General features: G+C 41.1%; 1 protein-coding gene across 1 annotated transcript in view; it reads right to left on the bottom strand.

The window, feature by feature from the left end:
• sema6bb (sema domain, transmembrane domain (TM), and cytoplasmic domain, (semaphorin) 6Bb) overlaps positions 1–19,329 on the bottom strand; it is a 164,463-nt gene that overhangs the window by 71,140 nt on the left and 73,994 nt on the right. Inside the window, exons 4-5 of the mRNA XM_033621764.2 lie at positions 13,999–14,059; positions 13,789–13,851 (exon numbers count right to left, since the gene is read on the bottom strand). Coding sequence (XP_033477655.2) covers positions 13,789–13,851; positions 13,999–14,059 — 124 coding nt within the window. The remainder of the gene's footprint in view (positions 1–13,788; positions 13,852–13,998; positions 14,060–19,329) is intronic.

Below are 19,329 nucleotides of genomic sequence, written 5' to 3'. Positions count from 1 at the left end.
AACCCAAGTCACAGTTTAATTCTTCCGTGATTATTCTTTGAAATGAGAAGTCATGTAAGCACCACATGACTTAATAGCCGCTTTAGCCCCACAGTGCCAAAAAGTAATAAATGTTGGTGTAGTGAAACTGAGAAAAATGACTTTCAAGTTAATCTGCTGCCCTGACAAAAGTATATAGTGTGTCAGTGTGTTTATAGAAGGAATGACAAAACACATGTAGCCTCTGAAGAAACACTTCACCCTGCTGTAGCACTGCTTTACATTGGTTCTACTCCTACTAGCTATCCATTTCAACTGTTGATCCAGATATCTCTAAATGTACTGTATGTGGACTCATAGGCAACAATACAAGAAGCATTCTGGTTTCTGTTTGTAGTCCAAGTAGTACTGACCAATCACATTCTAGCAGGCTTTGGTTGCCTCCAGGTAAACAGTCCATGTGGAGAGGAAAAGAAGCGTAACACATCAGCCGAAATGCAATCTCAGAACCCATCTGCGGCAAGCTTTTTAGCTTTTTTCTTATTTATCTGCATCATATGCAGAATATGTTTAGAGATTAGCTGAGATGTTGTCTGGACCTGTCTCGAGTTACCAATCAAACTGTAAACAATAAGCAGGGCATGAAAGAGAAAGTCTTGGCTTGGATAACTGGTGGCTACATCTGGGGCAAGTTTAATCTGAAAACGGTGTGCACTGTTTTGCTACAGTTTCTAGGCTGAACAAGATGTCTCCTTGAAATGGTGTGAAATGGTGTGCAACTGGCTTTGAAGTACATTTAATCTCATATGGTGGTCAGAGGTGTTACCCTATCCGCAGCGATTTGTATATAAACCAAATTCTGGTAGCTCTTTACATCGTTATTGCTTTATTTCACACTTCCTTTCACAATGTAAATCTATGTTTCCAGTGCCCAAAAAGCCCTTCAAATTGAACTGAATTTAAACCTGCTGTATTAAAAAGCAATGTGCCTGCATAATACACAGGGTGTCGAACACACCATTGTTTCTGTTTAAATAAATATTTTTGCTACCTTTTGTCAGGGCTGAATGGAGCCTAGTTTACTCATTCTCAGTTGCAATGTGAGTATGTGTACACATGTGATTGGGCTATAGATGCAATGTTAGTAAGAGAGTTATTGAAAAATGAATAAAATTAAAAAAAGAAAGATAGGAAAAATGTCACCAATTCATACATAAAAATTGTGACCATTAATTTCAAGAGTTGTTTTTTTCCTCTCAGGTTGTTTGATTTGTAGGACAGTAGAGCATAAACAAGCTATTCAGTATCTCACAAGAATAAGAAAAAAACATACAAAAAAGTTATAAAAACATACGTACAGTATGGGTAACAGAGGTTTTTTGTTCTTGCTGTCATCATCTGTGACAACTCAGATTTATTTTCGGACTACATGGGAGGTCCTGATCCCCATGCTGGGGAGCACTGTCTCGAAGGGCTTTAAGACCATAAAGTAACATGATAATGAACAAACAAAGAATCAATCAACAGTGAATCTACGTGTGCACGACCCTTGACTCTAAAAGCAAAAAGTACCGACAGCAGTTTGCCTTTGTAGAGCCGAGTTCACAGCCTGTGTGTGTGAAGAGTGAGTGGCGTTGTACAGTAGATCACTGGTGGACAGAAGCCAGCAACCCCCTCCCCAAACTACTAGTGTCCCAGCCAGGATGGCACCAGCTCTTACACACACACACACACACACACACACACACACCAGATGGGGTCTACTTCAAGACCACCACCCGCACTGATCTCATCGGAAAGAAAAGTAGGGCTGGAGCAGGAGCGGTGGTGGTGATAGCGGGTATGTGAAATGACAGTCTGTGCTTGTATGTGTGTGAGTGCATGTGTGTATGAGTGAGTGTGTGCAGACGAGATCAGAGGGAAAGCAGTGATATGAGAGACGGGTGAGTGTTATTCCAGATGCTCCACCCCACGCCCTCCCACCCCTCCACCTTCCCTCTTCACTCCCTGCTGGGTTCTCCTTTTTCAACAGCAGGAAAAAAAACAGGAAAGGAGGAAGTGTTTTCGTGTGTGAGTGTAAAGATTGTGTGTGTTGGGGTGCCGGGGGTGTGTCAAGTGGCAGGTGTAAATTTCTAATGGCGCAGCACTGTGTGACAAATTGCGGAGCGACTGTGACAGTATATATGTGTGTGTGTGTGTTTGACACTCCCCCCACATACAGCATGTGTTCATGTCTGCTTGGTGCATATATCTCTGTGTGTGTGTGTGTTTGTCTATCTGTTGTATCACAGCACAGATGCATGCTCATGTGTGAGAATCATTTGCATGCTGTTTGTCGGTGGGGTTGCAGTCTGTCAGCTTGGTCAGAGCTGTAATCACAAAGCCAGATGAAGCACTCTTAATAACAACCCAGTCCAACTGCCAGCATCTCAGAGAGGGGGTAAATACTTAGAAGAGCCAAACCACTGCACAAATGTGCACATTTGGCAGTGCTCACACACACAGAAAATGAAACATTTCATGACAACAGGATAAAAACAAGGGTTAGATCTTTCATAACATTTCAACAACAGGGTTTTGATTGCAATTTGCACTTAACAGACATCAACAAAATTCATCCCTTGCTGCATAGATGCTTTTCATTAACCCTTAATCATCAATTCCGGGAAGCAATTTGGCACTTTCAGGTATGGGTCTTTCTTTATTCAAAGCCCAATTCTGTCACCAGGATTAGGGTTTTACTGTGGTTTCCACATTAAAAATAAACCAATTACAAAGGATCAAATACTGAATCACTGAATTAAACAATTATATATAAATCCAAATGCTGTCTGTCCTGGTGCTTCCTTCTTCCCCTCTTTGCCTCCTCCTCTTTCTGCTCCCTCGCTCCCTGGGCAGAATCCAGACAAAACGCCACCTGTGCTGGCTGGCAAGCCTTCCCGAGACCCAGACGACTGCAGCCCTCCTCCTCCTCCTCCTTCTCCTTCTCCTCCTCCTCCTGCTCCTCTTACTGACAGTGGCAGAGCTGCCTGGGCTCTGAAAAATTAATCTGCAGCACAGATGAATTACACAGGAGCACGCGCCTGAGTGCAAATATGGACGTAGCTGTGAAAGGAGGAGAGATTTAAAGAAGGACGAGAAGGAGTGTGAAAAGATAGGGGAGAGACGGCTCACAAGTGTGTGTACAGGGTCTACGAACAAGTTTGCATATGCGAATCTGCTTTTGAATAAACTAGACGTTACACAGGCAGCAGGTTTTTAATTAGCCTCTTGCTCATAAGGCAGATGTTTGCCAGGCTAGTTCAACTCTGCAGATGTTGACCGAGCAAGTGCATTCGTCTCTTGTTGGATTCTCGGAACAGGCACAGATATTTTCCATGGACACATAGAAACACGCATATCTAAAAGCATTCATAGACATATAAATGCAAGGGATAACACACACACACACAGTGAGAGGATCGGCAACAAGTTCCCTGTTGCTACAACACATCTGCTCAAAACAACCTGCAGCAGTCAGACACCATTAAAACTGAGGAGGCTCCACATTCTGCATCTGCTTTCTATCTATTGTCCGGAACTCGACCTTTAGTCGGAGACGAAACACAACCTTTTTCATGGTCTAAGCCTGGGTTCAATGTTTGTTCTAATGATGAGGCTTTATCCAAAAACCTAAACCAACGTGGGTTTTACCTCCGGCTACAATCAGCACTCCCATGTTTGCTCTAACCAAAATACGAAACAGGTGCATACATTGTAAAATCTTCTGCTCATTATCCAGCTTTAGGAGCAACCACAGCATGTTTCATACCCTCGTAAAATGTAATAAGTTATCATGAAGACCTGCTTTAGCAATGTTCGTACAATAGGAGCCATCTAAGGTAGTACATCAGGGGGTCGTATTTAGCAAGCTGCTCCTCTAAATCTCCAAAGTTTCCATTACATGCCTGGCTGGTCCCCTGATGTTAGCGACCAGGGAGAAGAGAGCATTGCTCTGCCAAGAGCCGCCATTGAGCCAGAACTCTCCCACACACACTCACACACACGTACTGTATACACAATACACACTCGCAAAGATTTGGCGAGCCCTCTTCTTCACTCATTAACAACAGGCTTGTCATTCCCAGAAAAATCCCTGACGCACATTTTGACTAAAAACACAGTGACTCCCCAAGACAGGAAGAGAGAGAGTGTGTGTTTGTGCGCATGTGGGCAGAGGATAAATTAACAGCGGTACCAAATTAGCAGCAATGTGCTGTTCTGAGTGCTGCGGTCTTACTCAGCATGTCAAAGCTAATCCGCGTCCCTCTGCAACCCTTCGTCTCTGTTTGATGGTAATTCTGACTGAACACACCACAGGCCACAAACAAACATTAGACACCAGAGGGAGGAAGAGAGGGAGAGAGGTAGGGGGAGAGGGAGGGAAAGTGAGATAATAGAGATAGGAGGACAAAATAAAGAGAAGGGGGGAGAGAGAAGAGGGAGAGCGAGGGAAAGACAGACAGAGGGGAAGAAAACAGAGAAAAGCAGGGAGTTTTTCCAGGCCAGTCAGCCATGTGGCAGCCTCAGCGGTGGAACCGACCTGCAGCAAGACCTACAGATCGTGGGGTCAGCTTAGCTCCACTCCCTGGTGGAAACATACACACACACACACTCACACAAACACGACTATTCAATCCTTGACCGCAACACTTAACCTGCCTCACCCCTGAACAGCTCGCTGTCTGACAACCTGCTGAGAAAATGGTGGCAATCTGTCACATTGTGATTAATTCAAGTGATAATGTATGCGTACCTGTTTAAAAAAGGCTTTTTGGGAGTATATGGAGAAAAGAAGGTTCAGCACCTTAATATCTGATGCAGGTGTTTTATAATAGAGTCAGCTATTTGCTAAACCTTCACCAGGACGAATGTTTTGACAAAAGCTTATATCAAATAATCTGTGCTTTGTGCACATGGGAAATGCAGTTCACAGCGAAAGATCCCTTGGTCTGAATACATAGTGTACCCAACAATTACAGCACAAAAACTGAGGAGAAATCACTACAGAAAAAATTTGTAAAGCTACTTTGAAAGCATAGCTTCACAAGATACCAATTACTTCACACTGGAAGAAGCTAAACCACAGCAAAGCAACCCTTAGGGAGGTTTCTAGTTTGGTTAAAGTTACTTGGAAAAACTATTTTGTTAAAAATCAAATTAAAGATCAAATTCACAATCAGTGGGCCTATATTTTGGACAGGTGTCTATATGGGACAGGCCTTTAATTCCTTTTACACAAAACGTTTGCTGTTTAAACCAGTATGAATATTTCTTGTTTGAAACGGCTACAGATAACATGACAATTATGAATCATAAATTTGATCTGGTACCAACAGACAGCGCATCAGAGAGAGAGAGTTACGGCACTCTGCAAACCGACACGGCACCACTTTATCCTGTTAAAACAATACTCACAATCTGGAATACTTTTTTTTTTTTTTTTTTATAAAAAAACCCCTTTTGATTCTTTTGATCCAAGGACCCTTTTGGACAAAAGGAATTTGAATAACTGCTTGGCAACCAGACCAGGCATCTGATTGAGACAGGTGTTTATTTGTCAAAATGTGTAGCCACACATTTTTACACGTTTAATTGGGACTAGGCTTTTTAGATTTACTAACTGAGTTTCTTGCAGTAAGTGCCCATTGGTTTACTAGTCATACTACATAAAAAACATGGAAAATGCAAGAACTGTCTGGTTTGGTTTGTATACAATGTCCATCAGTCAGACACGTGCCTTCCAGAAACTAGCATCTACTGTAGATGGAAGTATGCTCTAGGCAGGATTACTCAATTAGCTGGGTAACTTAAATAGCATGCAACAACTTCTCTGAACATTTGGTGATAGATAGCAATAATCAATACTTCTGACCACCTTATATGTTCAAGTTTAGTTTTACAAATTCTGCCTGATGGATGCATTGCCTGGGCGCCTTCACAGCAGTCAGGATGGAAGAAAAGGGCGGGGCTGGCCAAAGGGGCTTCAATTACAGCAGAGAGGCAATGGTTAAAATAAAAATCATTTTATGACTCAAAATTGTTTGTAGTTTCAGTAGTTACCTATGCAAAAATAGTATTAAAGTAATTTGAATATATAAATCACTGTACAGATATCAACATAGTTATACTACCAGCAAGCTACTGTAGTTAAACTTCTATCCATCCATCCATCTATCCATCCATTTTCATCCATCTCCTTGGGACACAGTAAAAAGCCTTCTACAGTTCCACAAAGCACATGTAGACTGGATGGGTAAACTCCCATGACCCCTCCATCAGCCTTGCAAGGGTCAAGAGCTGGTCCACTATTCCACAGTGAGGACGGAATCCGCATCGCTTCTCCTGAATCTGAGGTTCAACAATCAGTCAGAGCGTCCTTTCCAGCACCCTGGAGTAAACTTTACCAGGGAGGCTGATCAGTGTGATACCTTGATAGTTGGAGCACACTATCCGGTCCCCTTTTTTGAAAATGGGGACCACTATCCCTGTCTGCACCATACCGGACCTGCCCAAGATACTGAAAAGTGTTTTCAGTGTTGAACTACTAGTTTAATTACATGTACAAGTGTGACAAGTAATTTAAGAGAAAGAAATACCGCACAAACATCTGGAATGCAACATATGCTGCGTTAAAGTTCCAGTAATGGAAAACTTGGCTTCACCATTACATTGTTGTCTGCAGAGATTTATTCTCTCCATATTTGTTGTTTTTGGTGTTCTTGCACCTCAGCATTGTGCTGTGAGTTTGGCGATTATCTCAAAAGTACACATTTTTGAGGGGATATAAAAATGGGCTGCCGTAACACAAAAGAAGCAGCCTGCTAAAGAACAGTAGCAAAGACTTAAATGTAAAATAATATATAAACAATATATAAAATCAGCACAAACACATCGTACAATGTCTAGACTCTAAAGGCAAGGAAAGAAGATGCTCTTTTACATTTCAAGCGTTGGCGAGATTGAAAAAAAGGTCCACAATTAGGAGGAGTGAATGTGACTCCACGTGTGGTATTTCAAATTGATTAATTTGGGAGGAAAAAAAAAAGCCTGTGAAACAGAATCTTCTGGCTGTCCAACCCAGAAAAGGCATTTGGGTTGGGCGATTGAAAACCCTGCTCCTCCGAGAGCACGATCAACTCAATATTGATCAAACAATCTCGCTAAGTGCTGCTTATAACGATGCCCAACCGCTCTTTAAAAGTGCTCTATATGGAATTGCCTTTGCGTGCATGCACATGCCACACTGCCACGGCCCAATGTGTTGGCACAGTGCCACCTCTGGGGAACGTCTCACCCTCTATCTCTTGCTTTCTTTCGATTTCATAAGAAGAGAAAGGGTGAACGAAGGGGAGGGAATGACAGGGAACAACATGAAAAGGGCAAATACAGGGGAGATAAAGAGACAGGCGAAGAAAAGGACAAAAGAAAAATATGACGGGAATATGCAGAGTGAGTGACAGCGGGTCCGGCTGTTGCGTTCATCAACAATCGTTTGGTCAACACGGGAGAAGAAAAAAGGCGAAAAGAATTAGGATATTGAATTTTCAGCCTAATTAGGGAGAATACTATGTCCTTTGTGATCAACCAAGCAGAAACATTTAATTACAAAACCAATTACGAGGTGGTGAATGCATCACATCTGACACAACCGTCCCCCAAGCAGAGCAGGACATTTTCAGGAGGAGAAGTGGAGGAGAGATAGAGGAGGGAGGGGACAGAGGGCGAAGAAGGCACGCTGAAGATGACTGCTTGACAGATATGGTATTCTTTTTTAATTGTGTCCATGGATGTGTAGAAAAACAAAGGGAGAGCCGATAAAAAAAAAAACACTTGAAAAAATCATGAATATGTATGGACATAACATGTATACATATAATGTACATGAGGTTTGTGTGTATGCATGCATTAGAGTCAGAAAAAGATTGTTCTTTGGTTAAATATTCAGTCAGCTCGACCTCCAACATGATGAGCAAAACAGCAACAGGAGGTCACAAAAACAACACCTGTAGCAATCTAATGCATTTTAATACAAAAGCCCTGCAGTAAACACAGTGGCGAGACAATACATCGCTGTAATATTGATACTGAGAAATAAATTTGTGTCATTTAGTCTCATAACATCAGAGTATATCTGAAATTATGTCATTTTCAGGTCTTGTAAGCTGCATCACAGCCTTATGCCAATTTTCTGAACTTATTTCAGTGCTTATGATGCAATTCTTTGTTGAAAGAAGGTGAAACAATAATCAAATATGAAGACAGGAATGCTCTGCACACTTGCGTCCAATTCAAGCATATCATGATAAAGCCAAGAGTCATCAAGCTACATTTCTGGCAAAATCAAACCCAGATATTATAATGACATCAAACAGAGCACATCTGTGTTTTGACATGCAAGTTCACATAAATTTGTATTTCCAAATAGTCGTTTCCAAGGTGTTATTGCTCACTAAAAGTAACAGTGCCTTATTCCACTAGTTTGGTCATCGTGTTTGATTTACAACTTGTTTTGAAAGGCTTTCCTTGAAGCTTCAGTTCGTAACTTTTATAAAAATAACTTTTTATATTTGCTGAACCTGTGACTTTATTCACACAGCATGAAATGAGACAGATGATCTCCGGAAAAAAAGACTGATACTCCTCTGCAAGCTCTATTTAGTACCATTTCTAATGGCATTACTGCATATATACAGAAACAACCAATCAGGGCCAAGGAGTCTCTAAAGCAGCTGTCAGTCATGTCAATCACTGCTCGTGAACTGCAGTCAGACTGTCAAACGAAGTAGCACTGATTAAATATGAATCAAGATTCTATTACTGCATTGCCTATTTCTTGCCTCAAATATTTTCAGAAATATATTTTAGTGTACTGCTCATCTGTAAAATTAGAGAGTTAGTGACCCAGCCCTCCCATTGTATACACTTCTGTATACAACGTCCTCATTTTACAGCTAAACAGTACACTAAAATATGTTTCTGTAAACATTAGAGGCAAGAAATAAGCAATGCAGTAACAGAATCCTGATTCATATTTGATCAGCACTGCCTAGTTTGACAGTCTGACTGCAGTTCATGGAGCAATTGACATGATTGACAGCTGCATCACAGACTCCTCAGCTCTGATTGGTTGTTGCTGACTGCACCGCAGTATGATTCTAGCGAATGCCATTAGAGGCTGTGGAAAGGGGGGCTTGATTTTCAGAGTATAGTGAGAGTTCAGCAGATATGACAACAAGTTATTTTACCAATATCAGTGTCAGTTTCTTATGATTTTTTTTTTCTCGACAAACCATTGCAAAGTAACACAACATAACATGAAATGGAAGAAAAATTGCTCTAGTGAAAAGTGGAACTATATAGAATTATAATTACACTCCACCTGTCATATTAGCTTTATTTATTTATTTGTTGTTTTTTTACTAGTACTATAAACTTTTGAATTACTGATTTGATCCTACTAACTTTTATATATCTTTTCTTTTATCCACTTTGGTCTGTGTAACTCTAGTCTCTACATACAGACTCTACATTCAGTGAATGTAGAGTCTGTAGGCAAACCCCGGAGATCTTGCCTCCAGAAGAAGAGCAGAAGAGCCCTGGTTTCCGGTTGTAGGCTGTTTGTAGTCCGTGTGATATTGACCAATCACGTTTGAGCCGGCTGCAGTTGTTGCCAGGTTAAACAGTCCGTGCGGTGAACTAACGAGGCGGAACATAATTGGCGTCACTGCAAACTCTGAATCCATCGCAGTGGACCAGCATATTTACTTTTATATAGAAACGGAAGTTGGCCGGAAGTCAGACGCCGAATACAGCCGATGGGTTCCGAGAATGGTGTAACTCTAACTTTTGTTTTTTCTTTCTTTATTTTTTTTTTACTTTGCTTTGTTTCTCTTTGTAAGACCATATTATCATGTCATGTTGTGATCTGTGTTTTTATTTGCCTGTAATTAAAAAACAAACAAAGTTACCAACTGTAAGTCTTTATAATTTTTTAATTGACTTCAAGGTATTTCTTTTAATATATCATAATATTTGAGTTTCACAGTATCACCCAGCACTAATTCAAATATGACTATTTTATCTATAAATAGTTTCTTAATTGTATTTCCATAAAAGATACTGTACCTTTGTATATCGCTATTGTGAAACTTTATTTATGAAGCCTAAAGGCACCCTGTGGTGATTTTGACAACTAGTATTGGAGATATGGTGCAATTTTTGTTTTTATTAGTGGGTGCCCATTCTTTTGTATTGTGCGTGAGCATGAGGACGCTCCTGCATGTGACAACACACACATCCCTGCCAATGGTTTTACACTATTCATCTGATCAACAGGTGGCTTATGGTGGTAAAGTGCCAAGAGGTAGCCATACACCAGCAACATGCAGGGAAAAAGCAATCTCTAAATCCATCAGCTATTGGTCTGACAGTGATAAAGCTTCTGGGGGCGGCAAACAATATTTCGGGAGATACGATATAGCCAGCTGATATCCAGGCTGACACTTCCTCTTCCATGCATCAGTCATTTTGATTAATTTCTATAAACAGATATGGTAAATGGTAAATGGACCTGCATTTGTATGCCGCCTTTCTAGTCATCCGACCACTCAAAGCGCTTTTGACACTACGAGTCACATTCACCCATTCACACACTTTCATACACTGGTGGCCGAGACTGTCATACAAGGTGCCACCTGCTACTCAGTTTTTAACACACTCACACTCATGGAAGCATCATCAGGAACAATTTGGGGTTCAGTATCTTGCTCAAGGATACTTTGACATGCAGACCCGAGGAGCCAGTGAACCACTGATTATCCGATTGGCGACGACCCGCTCTACCTCTGAGCCACAGTCTGTATGCAGGTAATTTAAAAAGCCAATATTAAGCCAACTTGTTATCAGACGATAGTTGTTTGATTCCGAAAAGGAATTTCAGCCTCTTTTGCTTTCTGCGAGGACTGTTTACCTGCCACTCGAACTTAATTGGACAATACTACTGGGAGTACAAACGGAAACCAAAACAAAACATTTCTGATCCCAAAATCTTGTTACTTTGCCTACAGATTCTGCATACATATGCAGATATCTGTTTACAGAGATTAGGGAAGAAGAAACCAGAAAGCTAGCAAACATGAATGTAAACAATGCAGGTTTCACATTTATAAAAGAACTTTATGAATATAAATGCTTTGCAACAAAAGCAATGATAAACATAATGCACTTTGGTGAGAAACACTGAATTTGAAAACACAAAAACTCCGCGGGGTCCCCTTTTAAACGTGGCATCTTTTGTTGACACTGTTTCAGACAGGTGCTGAAAAACATTACTGTACTGTCATTTGTGAGAATGTTGTTTGTGCTGTTGTTGTACAGGATTACATTATATTGCAGAATATGTGCACTTCCAACTTTTTAATACTTTTTCTGTGGCTGTTATTTGGAATGAAAATAATTGCATTTTAACTATAGAGTCCTGAAAATAATAATGTATCAGCATTTAAATAATATTGAACCAGCTTTTAGAAAATCCATATTAGTTGTACCCTAGTGAGCAACTGTGTGTGTGTGACTGAATGTGTGCATGCATATGTGCATACAAGCACAACCATTCATATGCGTCTGAGCCCAGAGAGCTGACTGAGAGGACCTGGCAGTGTTCTTATCTTCCTCACATTGCCGTGTGACTCACAGTCTTACCAGGCAGCACAGTCATTAGGGGCAAGAAGACCTTTCATATCTCAGTCAGCCCCACAGCTCTCCTCAGGGCCGGCCAACAAGGACCCCCCCTCCCCTCCTCCCTTCTTCTCCTTCTTTATCTACTTGTCTCTTCTCTCTCACCTCTCTGTCTCCCTTCTCCTCCTCCCCTCTCCTCCTCTCAGCTGAGCTTTTTGTCTCTGTCCCTATATTCTCCATTGTGTTCCTGTCTGGCACTGTCTCACACAGATTTAATGTCAGGTGTTCTCTCACTGTGTTAAATAAGTCATTTTTTTCTCTGCCTGGAGGGGACAGAGCCCATGTTTCCCCCGCCAACCGTCACCACTACACTCACCCACACACATGCACTGAATGCAGGCTGTTTATGTGTGGCAGCTAGGGATGTGTGTTGGAGATATAAGAGGTATTCAGGCGTGGGCTGCTGGTGGCTGCTGGGACGTTTCACCCCATCACTTCCTCATCGCATCACTTTCCCAACGCCCACCTGCTTTTTCTGAGGGCAAAAACCACGTTCCTAACTCATGACGCTGGAACAAGTGGTGTATAGGTAGGAGCGGCTCTGTGCTTCTGATTGATGTGTATGTGTTAGATGAGCAGGGACAATGAGATAATATGCGGTCAGAGCCCTTCTCTTCTTGAGGCTGAGCCAGCAGGCATGACGGGCAGATGACTGGCACAATGAAACCAAAAGCTCCAGTAAGAAAGGTGAGACACTGTGCTATAACAACATGTGTAAGAAGGAGTGATAGCGTAAGAGAGAAGCTCAGACCAACCGGACATGTTTCACTAACAAATTGTCATCCAGTATTTTATCTGTAATTCTACTTTACATGGTTTTGCTTTGGGGGTTTACTAAAAATATTCGAGTTTCAAAAAGAAGCTGATTGATTTAAACTATTCTGAGAAACACCTCAGAAAACGCCTCCAGTAAAAGAAAGTAAAAATGCAAATGAAATGCTGAAGTTACTTAAAAATCAATAAATGGAGAGTTTTTTTTTGGCTACAAATGGGATTTTAAAGTGTGTTTTTCAGACAGATTTTTTTTACTATTAATTATGTGATCTGATTTTGGCACATTTTTAACCATTTCACTGCTCTGCCATTTTAATCTAAAAGTGATGTTTTATCATTATTTATGATGAGGCTCTCTACTGGGACAGTTAAACCCCAAATAAAAACACATATTTTTCCTTTGAACTGTTGTGCTATTTATCAGTCCAAATCCTTTTGGTGTGAGCAAGCGGCAACCCCCAAAGCTGATATACGAAGCCAGTGTGACAGTGCCAAAAACTACGGTCCTTTGACCACTTGAAAGATCGTTTGGATATTTAAGGGCGGACCCACTTTAGTGACAGGCTGTCTGTGAGGAGTCACAGCAGTCTATTAGTCAGATCTACCCCTCGCTCCTCCAGCCTCTTGTTTAAATATGGTCACTTCTGGCTCCAAAAACCAAGATGGCAACTGCTGTCATGCAAAATTGAGGCTTCAAAACGGCAGTCCCCAATGGGTGACATCACTGTAGCTTCATCTATCATTTCATATAGTCTATAGGTGTGAGTTGGACAGTGTTGTTGTTGTCAGCCATAGAGATGTCTGCCTTTTCATGAATATAATGGAACTAGATGTGAAGCACCAAAAAATCCACAGACCTTGTTGTGAGCTGTTTCATTTTCTTTCTACCAAACTACTCCCATCAACCATATCACCAAGCAGAAGAAAGTGTGCAAAAAACAGAGCTAAAAGGAGGGGGATTATCGGTCTGACATACGCCAGGAGGCCAGAAACACAACTCCAAATCAGTGCTTATGTTGCTCCTTGTCTGCTGGATGTGTAAATAAACAATTTCTGCCTTATCAACTTCATAAAGTGATAATAGGTCAATGTTGTGTAAACAGGGCATTGAACTTCCCTCATGTGGCTAAACAAAATCAATTAATGTTGGTTTAATGTGCTGTTTTCACACTGTTATGAGAGAGACAGAGTGAAAGACAGAGAATACTTCTGTTTTATAAATACAGAAAAGATGGAGAAGCAGTAACAACGCCTCACCTCATGCTTCCCCTTCATCCTGCAGATCCTGATGTCATTCTTGTTCGACTCCCACGTCCTTTTCTATACAGTAAAGAACACACATGCACTGCTGGTTAGCTACATTTGCTCTTCTCTGTTGTAGGGAAATGACATTTTCCAGCCTAATGACAAGTTATACATCCAGTGAAAGTTGTAAATCCTTCGGGTATCTGTCCAGAAGGTGCTCACCTTGCTGTAGAACATCTCGTCTCCTGCAACGATGTCCAGCTCCACGCGGAAAAGGTCATCCCTGGAGAGAAAAGGAGAGGTAGAGAAAGAGTGGCAGTCAGCCAACACAGCACTATCCAAAGCTTAAGGTACGGCAAGAAGTTGCACTGAGCAAACCATGAATACCAGCAGTAAGTACAGCATTGATATTATTGCTAGCTCAGGACAGTGCAGGTCGATGGAGATTTTCTTTGGATGAAATCCAGGCCGCACATCTAATACAAACTCAGAGTATGAATATTTCCACTATATACTGAATCTGTATGGTTTTACAACTAAATAATTCTGTGCTTGCAGCTATGCAATGCATATATATTAGAGACTTTTACTCGATTAAGTTGATCAGACCCTCAGAGATTAGGGAACAGCTTTACAATGTCTTCCATTTCTCCCAATATATGTGAGAAATGGTACCCGACTGCATAATGATGCCTCATATTTCCCCTTCGCCTTTTGCCTCCGCTCATTAAACTCTACTTGCTGCATTGAATTTGCTCCTAGGCCCCCGGATTCAGCTTATCAGTCTTATTCAAAAGCCTGGAATTGAATTAATGGATGATTTAATCAAGTTGTTATACTGATGCTTGCACACCCCCACATGCTGCCTACACGTGGTCCTAAACCCAACACCATGCATGTATTCATGATATTCCAAACACAGCTTTCTCGTACTCTTAATCTGCTGATAATTCTGCAGTAACCTTGGATGTTCCTGTGAAAATGCCAACTAGATGAGAGTTAGGCTAAGCAGCCACACTAACAGCTGACGTTTGCATATTGATCAAGGCCTCGGTATCTGCTGGGATGGATCTAAAGCTTGGGCTTCATCTTTGCAAAGGAGCCTGGCTCTGAATGGGCTAATCTGTAAATCTGCCATAGCTGTGTTATTGCAGCAGTATCGATCCCATCTCTGATCCAGCTCTGCCTCCCAGTGCTGCACGTTCTCTTGGTTTCTCTTTTTTCTCTGATAGAGGCAGGGGTTCTCATGTATGCATCCATGTATTGCCTGCTCATGTAAGTATTCATACCACCTGAGTGTGTGTATCAGTGTGTGTTTGCATCTGTTTTTCTGAAAGAGCGAGCTGTGAGAATGTGTGCATGATGAGAGCACAGGTAGGCCAAGTGCCATCAGGTTACTCCAATCCTGAATAATTCATCCCACTTCCTCTTGGCGTTTTAGAAGATTCCCGCTCTTACTCAAACCAGCAAAGCAGGACAACGGCTAAGTGGCGAAGAAGTGCAAAATCACCAAACACTTGCTTGGTGCGTCCCTGCTTAACAGGTCAGAGTTTAAGCATTCTCCAAACAGTGGAGTGGGCCAGAGTGTGAGGCGTAATCTCATCCAGGCTGCTTCAGCGTTGTCTCAGCATTAACATAATGAATATAGCAACAGGCCTCCTAGTCAGAGTGGCTGGCAGCCAGCGCTGTTGCCTCTGATAGTGCAGAGGAGGGGGAATTATTTATGCTGCTGCTTCTCTTTCTCTCTCCATCTCTTCTCTTGCCTTCCAGGTTGTTTGAATGATGCAAAGCCTGTGGCCTGTATGTTTTTGTTTGTTTGTATACATGTCAGTGGATTTAATGTGTGCTGCATGTGGTAGAAAGTTAGGATTCAGGGCAACATGTAAACTGTATAAAGATTTCATCATTCTTTATGTTGCAGGATGTGCGCATGCAGCCTTGAATAGCCTGGATTCATTAGATCATAACTTACGAAGGGGCCTCAACTCACAAAACCCAGTCTTAAAACCTACAAATCAAAAGTCTCCTATTTCTTTTCCTTTGTCTGACCATGTGTATATGTGTGTAGGATGTGCGCGTGTCTGAGCTGTTATTTCATAAACGCCTCAGACCCTTTCTAACCCGGCTAATATAAAGTCAACACAGAATCAAGGAAAATTGTAAACATTTCCTACAAATCTGACTTGACCAGCTCATGAACTTTCTCCTCTCAGCCGACCAAACAGCAGCAGACTCAAGGTCACGACATTTTAAGCCGCCAAGTTTTCCTGCATTTCTTCTTGTTAGTTTTCCTGCTCTTCTTCTTCTTGCTGGCAGCCATATTGTGGTTTAGTGTGAGCAGCGCTGAGCCTCTCTGACCCTGCAAATAGTGTGTAGGAAAAGCTGTTCCACTGGATGAAATTGAAATGGAAAGATTTGAGCTGACCACCTAGGCTCCCCGACACTTCTGCTGACTGAGGGAGAGTACTTTGAGTTTGCACGTACTTGGGTGTCAGTAAATATGTGCCTAAGTAAGTAGCTGTGTCCCAGTTTGATATTACATACTGAATTCTAACAAGGAAATTTGTAGTGCTCCCAAAAATGGAAAGTGGGTATAGTAAAATCACCACCAACTAAGTTTATTGAGAGAGCAATGTTTTGGTCAGGGAACGTCTTCAGGCATCAAACTCAGAGCACCTACAAACAACATCTGTATACTTGAGCCTAAGGGCTGAAATCACAAACACCACACACAACTATATCTCAATAATTGATAACATACATCCATAAAATGAGACAAGAAATGTGCCTCAAAATCCATAAAAATACAACAGAAACCTGCAACTAGAAATTCCTGCACATGCAATACAAAATAATAACTATCTATCAACAAAAAGAAAATGTTTAAAATGGCATGTAACTAAATAGCAACAAAATTTAAGGACTGCAATATGGATATGTTTGTATTTTGAGATATTTGTTTTTAATGCTTCTTTTTTGTTAATTCTCTCTCTCTCTCTCTCAAAAAAAAAGCCTCTCCAGAAACCTTTCAAAATATGTTATACTAATATTTTGTTCAACATGGTTTCCCACATTTATTTATTTGGATCCACATTAGTCACTACCAAGGTCACAACTACTCTTCCTAGAGTCCATACAAGCAAAAAATAAAGGTTAAAAAACAACAGAATACCCAACTCATGGTTGTATGCCCCCACAAGCGCCCAGACTCATATGTAGCCATGACAGTCAACAACAGTTCAAAAATGAATGTTACTGCCAAGAAGCTACATATTCTGAAACATGGATGCTTCACACACATCTCATTCAAAGCAGCAGCACATCAACAAAATCAGCACAGTTTCAAGACTAGTTTTACCATTTCAGTATCTGACGAAATGCCTCCCCTTCTGTTCCTGAGTTTGATGTTGAATAATGTCTAGGCAAGTCTTTTTGCTGAACATAATAATGTCAGATTAAAGTTGGCCTTTGGCCCTTTTGGATATAAAATGTCATCACTTCATTATATTATTCTATTAGACCAGTGGTTCCCAACTGGTTCAGCCACGGGGTCCAGATTTCTCCTTAGTCATTAGCTCAAGGTCCACCCTGTTTACTATATTCGGCATCATACCTGTGTTTGTGTGTCGTTGAGCTAGTTTGCTGTCTCTGTCAAGTAGCTGTCCATTAGTCACTCACTCCACAGCAGGGAATGGCACTTCAAAATAAAAGCTCTTTGCCAGGAATCCACTGTACTATAAAAATTTTTTTTTTTTTTTTTTTTTTTTTACAAACTTGACACGTTTGTGAGTCACTTGTGGTCCATTCAGAATGACCCGTGACCCATTTTTGGACCGTGACCCACCAGTTGGGAGCCACTGTATTAGAAATTTGTGTGACATTCTGTCATAATTAGCTTATCAACTCTTGAGTTATGGCCAAAAACGTTTTGTGAGGTCACACTGACCTTGACTTTTGACAATTATCTAATCAATGCATTCCTGAGACCAAGTGGACATTTATTCCAAATATGAATGAATTCCCTCAGTGCCTTCTTGAAATATCACAATCACGAGAATGAGACATACAGAAAGATGGACAACCTTAAAACATAATGCCTCCAACCATGACTGTTGCCAGCTGAGAGGCATAAAAACTCCAAAAAGGGGTAAGCAGATATACTCATTCTTCCTTATCAGTTGGTCGGTGAAAAAGCAGTGCACATCAAGATAGCTAGTGTTAGCTTTAGAGGAAACATGGCAGAGTGTCAGCCATACATGTTCAGTCAGAAGAGGAGTCGGTTGTGCACCAAAATTGGCGACTAGCGGACTATCAGCATAGTAAGTGTCATCAGCATCTTTTATTTACGTTGTTTGCTAGCTTGTTAGCTTGCGGGCTGACACCACATAAGTGTTTGTGAAACATACAGTAATACCCTTTATGATGTAGTTTTTGGTAGATAGTGGAATGTTGCTCCAGGGTCTGCTCTACATCCAAAAACTGTGCCATCTACCATGTTTGCAGTCAAAACTTTCACTACACTAATGCTAACTCTGCTCTCTGTACTGACAAGTCGGCTTTGCACTGGAGATTTAAGGGTCCTTTGGTGGTGTTGTGCTGAAGTCTGTTCCCCCATCAATATGTGTTTCCCGTATTAGACAGCGATTGACTTTCCTATTAGTGTTGTACCTAATCTAGCTTGCCTGGCATAGGTACAAGTCTCAGATTTTAGGAAAATGCACAGACATTGTCCCTTCAGTAGAGGAATCTGAAAGCACCTCTCTCTTTAGTCTTTAGTTTAGTCAAGGTTAGATGTTTTAGGGGACATAAACAGAGGAAAAAGACATTTTTGAGAGGAGTGGGTACTTTGAAATATCTAATCTGTTTATTTTAGATTGTATGTTGTTGTATTTGTAGTTTTGTTTTTAGAGTTTGTGTCTAAATGGTCTGATCATCCATTATATACAGTATGTTCCCCTTTGTGTTCAGTTGATTAGGTCAGTTTGTTTTGTTCATTTCTATACAGTTCCGGTTAAGCTTTTTTCTATCTAGCTGACCTCTTTTGTGACATCTTATGGGTTTATTTTGAAAACAGTTTTCCTTATTTTTGAGTAAGTAAAAGCCACATTTTGAAAATATACCTTCAACTCTTTATGCCTTTAAGTTCAGTCCCACAAACTGACCTATCATCAGGCTTAGATTATTTAAACCAGTAAATCCGCTGATAATGAAAATAATATTCAGCAGTGCAGTTTTCTAAAATTGTAGTTTAACAACAATCTGCAAGTCACTGGCAAAGTGCTTCAACTTGTTGTAGACCAACTGCCAAACAGTGTCCTATGAGGATTGGTCCACAGGGCATCCTTTAAAGTACGAGTACATAGTGGTTATGGTATGTGTCCATGTGGGTGTCTTCACTTGTGTCTCTTCCCACATACTTGTCCTCGCCTGCATGCTAAACTTTCTCTGCTAGCAGCTCTATAGCTGAACAGCCTGGCAGCTTTACCTCCCAAGCTTTCCAGTATTTGCCACTAGTGAGCGTCTCCCTGTCCGTCTGCCACGAGGCATTTGACC

The sequence above is a fragment of the Epinephelus lanceolatus genome, chromosome 6 (genome assembly GCF_041903045.1).
Source record: "Epinephelus lanceolatus isolate andai-2023 chromosome 6, ASM4190304v1, whole genome shotgun sequence".
Classification (NCBI taxonomy): domain Eukaryota; kingdom Metazoa; phylum Chordata; class Actinopteri; order Perciformes; family Serranidae; genus Epinephelus; species Epinephelus lanceolatus.
This window is presented reverse-complemented; position numbering and strand designations above follow the sequence as displayed.